Below are 7,949 nucleotides of genomic sequence, written 5' to 3'. Positions count from 1 at the left end.
AGAGAGTTTGACAAATATTACATGATCAGACACATGTAATCTTACACGCTGTAGCCTGCATCTCTTTTTCAGGTTTGGAGTCTGAATCTGAAACTAATTAGATTTAAATTGTGAATTTCTCTGCCCACCCAAAGAAGGGAACTCATTCTAAAGTTTATTTGTAGACTCGTGGCGTCAGTTTCCTTTTCAGCACAACGCTGGAGTCCAGTTTAGGTCCATTCACTTGTGGGTCTCTTGGACACGTGACTGCAGCCGGCACGCTAACCATACCGTGCTAGTTTTGTACAAGATTTGTTAAAGCGGTCCATATTAGTCCCGCCCCCTGCTGCTTCACGCAGAACTTGTTCTCTCTTGTTTCTCCAGATCCTGCCGGTGAGATGGATCCGTCACGTTGTGGCTCCAAAGTGTCGGGTTCAGGCTCCATCCAGCTGCACAGATCCAAGAATCTCTACCGGCGCTTTCTGGCTGATGCCGCCGCCGGCCTCAGCTTCTCCCATGACTGCGTGGTGGACCTCGGTGCCGGCGGCGTCTCCTACAGCCGGGCCGACTTTTGCCAGTTATTCAGGCCCCCCGGAGCCCTGAAGCCGTCCGCCAAGGGGAGGCCACAGGACCGGAAACTTTGCAGACCTGCTCCGAGGCCAAAGGTCCAACAGGCCGAGCGATTCGGGGACCTGCTGCCTGTACTGGAGCCGCCTGAGTCTTTGGATCAGCTTGGATCAGAACTGCTGCAGGGTTCCTGCGGTCCAGCCAGAGCGACTGCTGTCAGTTCTGCTGACCACCATCCGAAGAGGGCTTCAGGGTCAACCAAACCAGTCCAGAAAGTGGCTCATCGAGACCACGACCACAGCACCGGGGACAACTCCCCAAAGTACCACAAAAACCCGCAGAGGTGGTTCTCCCCAGGCCCACAGAGGCGGACCGGCCCGGCCCCCGACAACAGTAGGTCATTCTGTGGCGTCAGCGTGAAGGAAATGATCTGACGGAAGTTTCAGCAGCACAGAAGTGAAAGCAGCTTTGTGTTTCAGAGACCACAGGGGGCCTAAAGAGAGACCTGACGGAGCCGGCGGACCAGGTCCAGACAGCAGCCGTCCCTTCCTGGACCCCCACTGGACCGCGGCCACAGTCAGGTAGACAGAGTGCACGAAGCTGCGCTCGGTGGTCGGCCTGAAGAAACACACACAGCCGGATGTCGTGTTCGTGTTTCCGTTGGGCTGCTAAGCTTTTCTGTCACAGCGTCTCTGAGCGTCACGTAGCAGAGGAAGCGGTTTCAGAATATTACAGAGAGCTGAAATACAGACAAACACATCTGTTGTTCACTACAGCTCTGATTAGAGTTTATAGGCCTGAAAGGTCAGAGGTCAGGGTCACAGTTCCCCTCTCTAACGATCATTGATCATCTCTTGTTGTTAAAATGGCGCCTGTAGGGATTTGTCCTGACCTCCGCAGTGACTCTCGGGGCGTTAAAACAATCGGCCTTTTGGGATTAGATTTGTGGACTCGGCTAAACTGCAACCAGTGTTTCCCTCAGGATTTATGAGACGACAGCAATCCAAACTCAGTTGTTTTGTTTTTACTTTTAATGGACACATGGAACATGTTTTATTCTTCCTTTGAATATAATCCGATTCATCTAATTTCCAACACCTTCTTTTGGAAACCAGAAGTTGTCACTGAAGTTATGTGGGAGATATTTATTATCTTGTACGTGGAGCTCAGTTCAGACTTCACCGCCCCCCTTCAGGTCAGACTCTCAGACTGCAACACAGAGAAAATGAAATAGATTAATAGATTAATTAGTCAAATTTAAAGGAGAGACATTTGTCCTCCTTGTCTGGATCCTGGCGATTAGAAACCTCAGATACACTCACGTGTAGTTAGTGACACAATCTGAATTTGTAGTATTCTGTAAGAAATAGTGATCAAATTAATAGTTAAAGTTGAACTGATTTTCTCAGTTTGCTGGAGATCGTTCCCTTCTGCAGTCCGGAAAAGTCATTATTAATATAAACTCCCACAAATCTGCAGCCACGTAGGCATCATGGCTGACTTCTCAAAACGCCTCATACTGTCGGATCCTCTGCGTACTTTTCTCTCCGCGGCTTTTTAAGGTCACCAAAACAAATAGCAATTCTTTATCCTTGATGCTTTGTGTCACACGAACAAAAGAAATAAAATAACACTTGTTAATTCAAAACCCGATCCTGTCACTGCTCGGTGAGGCCCCTTCGCGTGGACAGGTGTTCCACAGGTCCAGCTTGCTGCTTCCTCTTTGTTAAACAGTCACATGATCGGACTAAAACCGAGCAAGGATCCTGGCAGCAACAAAGGAATGTGTCCGACCTTCCACTTCTTCTTATCGTTGTTTGTCTAAAAGCTGATCGTTTCCAAGCAGCTGCAAAGGAAATAAGCAGCCTCAGTTCCAGATGTGTGGAATTAATCTGAACTGGTTTTATTCTTTACAGTTATTCCCAGACATGTATCATAGGTTATTCCTCCACTAAAAGAAAGAGGGGAAAAGGTAAACGTATAGTGGAGGAGTTCATTCACCTGCAGAAGTCCATTTTTACTAAATAAATATTTGTCAGCTCAAAAAAAGTGAGCTGACTGTTAAAGTGCAGATTTTTATAGTCTCCTAGTGTTGAAGTGTATTTTCCACATTTAAGACTTCCTGTTGCTCTTGAAGCAGCTCATTCAGGAGTATAAAAGAATCTGTGGGGGGGTTTAACTGGACTCTGTAATGGAATATGTCCTTTAGTGAGTCTTCTGAAATAAAGAGTCCAATCCAGACGTCTTTTAAGGGTTTTATCCTTTGCAAAGGGTCAGACAGACAGAGTGCAACCAGACAAAGAGCCAGAGAAGAAACAGGTGACTGAGGAAGGGAGCAGGGACCGATCAAGTCTTTCCCAGGGGAACCTTCACCCAACTGCACCCTGATAAGATGATCAAAAACCACCCAGTGAAACAAAGCTGCGTTTCGTCCAAAGGAACTTGACCCCAGAACTAGGAACCTTTGGAGGAACTCACTGTTTTTCCACCGGAGGGACCAGGTCTAAATGTAGTTCTGGGGTCTTCATTTTACCCCCTAAAAAGTCCCTGCTTCCGGGGCGTAGTACTTTCCGAAAGTACCGGTACTTTTGGGGGGGGCTTGAGGTGAAATTCTGCGTGGGCGAGAGGCTTTAGAGGCTGCCGGCTTTAACTGGAGAATGTCGGCTGTTTTTTTACGACTGCTGGTCTCTTTTCCACCGTTGTTTGCAAACCGATAAATCACAACCAACAGTCGAGCCACACGAGTCTCGCCGATGTCGCCTGAGATCGTTTGTTGGCATTAAATATATTGGAAATAGCAGCCGGCGTGCAGCGGTGTGTTTACGCTAAATACTGGCTCCTGAGTTGTTTGAAGTTTCAATCAGTCAAGAGGTTTTTCCACAGAGCCAAAGTCGGTCTGCGTTGTTTTCTCTGTAACGGAGTTATTTTAAGAACGTGATGGTTTTATCCATTTTGTTATTAAATGTGTAACAAACTTTATTGTGTGCTGCTGTAGTGTTTCATTATATTCCAGTTAAATCTGATGTTCATGTATAAATGTTGCTCATGGATCCTGGAGCCTGCATCGCTTTGTACGGCGTGCAGGTCTACAGCCTACGTCAGCTGGTTAATCTGCCTAAAAAACAACAGAGGGCTGAAGGAACCTTTTAGCTCCTTGGAAAGAGATCCGGGGACTTGAAAGTCCCGGGTACTTTTGGTCGAAAAGCGGCGATTGGTCTGTAATAATGAAGCCTGCAGGGTGAAACAGTAAACACAGTAAAATCACAACTCTTACAGGTTTTCCAGGATCAGATGATTCGTGAAAAGTGCGAGCTGATCGGTTCTTATCCCGGTTTAGTCAGGCTCTCACCTGACTGGAGCTCCTTCACCTGGCTGCTGCTGTGCTGTGTTGCAGGTTCACATGCGGCACAGTGTTCAGCCCTGGATGGAGACCACAGCAGGAAGTCCCTCCAGACACTTTCAGCACAGCTCTTCCTCTGCCAGGACCGCCGGCCTGACGCCCAGCTGCTCGGTTCCCAGCTGACCTGCTTCAGCAGCCAGACGGTCAGACCCACAGCTCGAACATTCTCTGAAATTATAGTCACACATTTCTGAGAGAAACTCTCTGAAAAATAGAACCACACGGCTTCACTTTGCAAGGCTACAACATCACACACACCTCTGCCGTCTCTTAAACCTGCAGTGGAAAATGAGATTATTCTACTCCTGAATCAGCCACATCACCATATTATCAGCCACACTGGGGCTCCAGAGGCTGGATTGGACGTATTCAGATGAAAACAGCGAGTGGTTTGGCTTTTTTGTGACTTTCAGGGAATTTCCAGGTGTTTTCCTTTTATTTAGTGTGTGTGTGTGTGTGTTTGTATGTGTGCCTGTAAATGTGCAGCTGTGGACTCGGGCAACTTGTCCTGCAGTCAGATGATTTTAGTGTTGCTTTAGTTTCATTGCCGGTGACCTGAGTCTGAGATCAGCTTCACTCGTCTCCCTCTTGACTTTCTGCTTCAGACTCTTGTGCGCTCCCTGCTGGCCGAGCAGCTGAACAGCTCTGAGTGGAGAAGCAGACTGTTGTCCTGTGACATCCTGTCCAGCTTCGCAGGGCCCATTAATAAGGTAATGAGATGATAAAGGACCGGCACCCTGCTGCCTGCCCGGCCCCGGTTTAAACCGTCTCCCTGTGTTGTGACAGGATGTGGTGCACAAGCTGACCCGTCTGATGTGGAGCGACCAGCGCCGCACGGTGCGTCTCGCCGCTGCAGAGGCCCTGATGAAGCTGGGAAAGACGCAGGAAGTTTACAAAGAGTTATGGTACTGCAGTAACAAACACAGCAATCATCTCTACGTGCTGGTGGAGGGTCGCAGTAGCTCAGCTGAGTCCGCCTGGAGAGCCCGGGGCTCCCGGGCCGGGCGGAGCCGCCAGTCAGTGTCTTGATGGACAGATACTTGTTGCTAAAGTAACCACTACCTACTGCTGATGCTAGATCTGTCCGTCGACAAACTGACTTCCCTTTACAAGCCAAAAAGCACTTCCTGCGAGACGTCCTGAGCGACCTCCAGACCCCTGCGGAGTCCGGTCAGCCACAAGGCAGGAGGTCTTTCGCAGCACTGGATCCACAGTGGGAATCTCTTGAGGAGGCAGAAGAAGCTACTGAGAAACACATCGAGCTCTTCGCTCTGCTTCAGAGTTAATCGAAATAAAACGATTATTGTGCCGCACGCCGTTTCACAATGACACTCGTTTTGTCTTGTGTCACAAATCCAGCGCACCCTTTCCTGGACCGCGGTGGCTCCCACCCGTCCACAAAGCCTCACTGTCAGCCAGGCTGAGTTTTCCTTCAGCTCGAGCCGAGATGACGGCTGTCGCCGCTGTGAACTCGTGTCTGTGGCGTTTAAGGTGCAGAAATTACTCACTCAACATTACGTGTCATCGTAGATTAAAGCTCTCCTATTGGTTGCAGGTTGAAGCTGGAGGAGGGGCGGGGTCTCCAGTTCAGGATGGAGGCTCTGGATGTAATCAGCCACCTGAAGATAGAGACGCTGCTCGAGCCTCTTGTGAGCCGCCTGAGTGACGAGTTCACTGCAGTCCGGAAACAGGCCTGTCTGACGGCCGGGTTTCTGCAGCTGAAGGACGAGACGGTGAGCGAGTTTTCTGCAGAGCTCTGTAACGCCGCTGAGCGTGTTGAGCCCAGAGAGACCCGGGTCAGGTCTACAGACAATTAAAGCTCTCTGGACCCGGAGCAAACTTTGGGATTTACTAAAACAAACCCTGACGGGAGAAAGTGCGGCCGGCACGGGAACTGGAGAAACTGGGGAAATTTGTATGTTGCTGGTGAGGGATTAAGAAAATAATGAAGTACTTATTAATAAAAAGAGAATGATCAGAGAAGGACTACGGCACATAGACAGCTGCTCCAGAGACCTGCTGCCGAGGGCGGCTCGGGCGTCTGGCCCCGAGCAAAGAGCTGCATCACCATTTACACAGTCCAGGTCTCCTCTCAAGGCCTTGAATGAATATTCCAGGAGAGGAACAAACACTAAACACTCTCACAGCTCCGAACCTGAACCTGGCGCCAGACTAAAATGAAGAGTGTGATGATAAGAAAAGGTTAAGGATAAAAACAATATAGACAAATAAGACACAACAATAAAAGAACATGATTAAATGATTAAATTTAAGAGGAAACAATTTTCTGCCATAACAGCGAGTCACGTGGCAGAAAGATGAAATAGTTTGAAATATTACCTCTGAGTATTACAGGCCTATAAAATAAAATAAAATGATGTTTGTTTGCTAAACAAAAACAAGCTGGTTTTCTACGAATAAACAGCCGTTTGTTTTCAAAGAGAAAAAATAGGAGAATAAACACAAACAAATATTTGTTTCTGCAAAAGATCAGTTTAATTTGATCTGTTATTAATTCTTTACATTTATTAAATAAGAGTTTCATATATTGTCATCACATGTTCTCCGCCTCGTCCCTTCACTCCTGCTGAACTTTGTTTCAGTGAGCCACTGACGTCAGCGTCATGTCTGACTTCCTGTTTCAGGTTGTGAGTCGCCTGCTGGAGCTGGCGGAGAACGACCCGGCGCAGGAAGTCCGGCTGTCGGCGCTCAGAGGTGAAAGCTGCGTCCATCACAGAGTTAAAGAAACTGTCTTCAGAACAGAAACAGAAACGTGCAGCACAGCGAGGTCCGACATGTTGGATCCACGTTCACAGACCTCCAGCTGATAAACGTGTGTGTGGTTGTTGCAGCTGTGGGCGCGCTGGGTTTGTCATCGCCGGACGTGCAGGAGACGCTGCTGCGCTGCGTGGAGACGGCGGAGGAGGCCGAGCTGCGTCTGGCCGCCTGCCGGCTGCTGCGGAGCGCCGGCGTGACTTCAGCCCGGCTGCGGGACTTCCTGCTGCAGAGGGTTGATGTGGAATCCAGCCAGCTGGTCCGCAGGTACGTGTTGAAACTGAGGGAGGCAACGTTGAAGAAACCAGCAGAGACCGCTGGAGCCTCCCGCCAGATCTGTGACAGCCGACCGGCACTCAGGCTGGCGGGCTGAACGGCAGACTTGTGTCCGGTAAAAAGTTCAAGCCGAGTTGAATGAAATTATTAATAAAAAGACCCAATTTCAGTTGCAAAGACTACGCTTGGAGAACTTTGAACATGGCAATAGATCCGGCAGATTCTTAGCCAGCCAATTGAAATTGAATAAAGAAAAAATAACTATTTCTTCCTTAAAGGACTCAGCTGGGAATCTGACTTATAACCCAGAAGAAATCAACAATGCATTCAGAGATTATTATAAAAACTTATATACATCACAAATTGACCCATCTAGCTCTAACATCGATGCATTTCTGAACAATATAGATTTGCCGAGGTTAGATGATGAACAGATCAGAGCTCTGGATTCACCTGTTTCAATGGCTGAACTCCAGGAAGCTCTCTTACATATGCCGAATAATAAAGCCCCTGGGCCAGATGGTTTGTTTGCCTCCAACAATGAATTCTGCTAATATCAGCCTGCTCCTTAAACCAGACAAAGACCCCACACTCCCGTCCAGTTATCGCCCAATATCACTTATTAACGCAGATCTTAAAATCATCTGCAAAACCCTAGCAAGAAGGCTAGAGAAGGTCACTCCTGGTATAATACACTCTGACCAAACAGGATTTATTAAGGGCAGGCACTCCACCAACAATACACGCAGGCTACTTAACGTAATAGACTATGCCACTATTCATAACCTGGAAACTATAGTTGTTTCTTTAGATGCAGAGAAAGCATCAGACAGAGTAAATTGGAAATTTCTATTTGCTACTTTATATAAATTTGGATTTGGAAACTCTTTCATAGATTGGATTAAAATCTTATACAGTTCCCCAAGAGCTTCTGTCAAAACAAATGATCATA

General features: G+C 47.9%; 1 protein-coding gene across 1 annotated transcript in view; it reads left to right on the top strand.

The window, feature by feature from the left end:
* The first annotated feature begins 246 nt into the window (after positions 1 to 246).
* The window catches only part of heatr4 (HEAT repeat containing 4), a 10,937-nt gene continuing 3,234 nt past the window's right edge, over positions 247 to 7,949 (top strand). Inside the window, exons 1-8 of the mRNA XM_046062832.1 lie at positions 247 to 939; positions 1,026 to 1,127; positions 3,941 to 4,089; positions 4,552 to 4,656; positions 4,733 to 4,851; positions 5,502 to 5,679; positions 6,592 to 6,661; positions 6,799 to 6,988. Coding sequence (XP_045918788.1) covers positions 378 to 939; positions 1,026 to 1,127; positions 3,941 to 4,089; positions 4,552 to 4,656; positions 4,733 to 4,851; positions 5,502 to 5,679; positions 6,592 to 6,661; positions 6,799 to 6,988 — 1,475 coding nt within the window. The 5' untranslated portion in view covers positions 247 to 377. The remainder of the gene's footprint in view (positions 940 to 1,025; positions 1,128 to 3,940; positions 4,090 to 4,551; positions 4,657 to 4,732; positions 4,852 to 5,501; positions 5,680 to 6,591; positions 6,662 to 6,798; positions 6,989 to 7,949) is intronic.

This window comes from Micropterus dolomieu, linkage group LG11 (assembly GCF_021292245.1).
Source record: "Micropterus dolomieu isolate WLL.071019.BEF.003 ecotype Adirondacks linkage group LG11, ASM2129224v1, whole genome shotgun sequence".
Classification (NCBI taxonomy): Eukaryota; Metazoa; Chordata; class Actinopteri; order Centrarchiformes; family Centrarchidae; genus Micropterus; species Micropterus dolomieu.
Note: the sequence above shows the minus strand (reverse complement) of the source record. Positions and strands in the feature narration are given on the sequence as shown.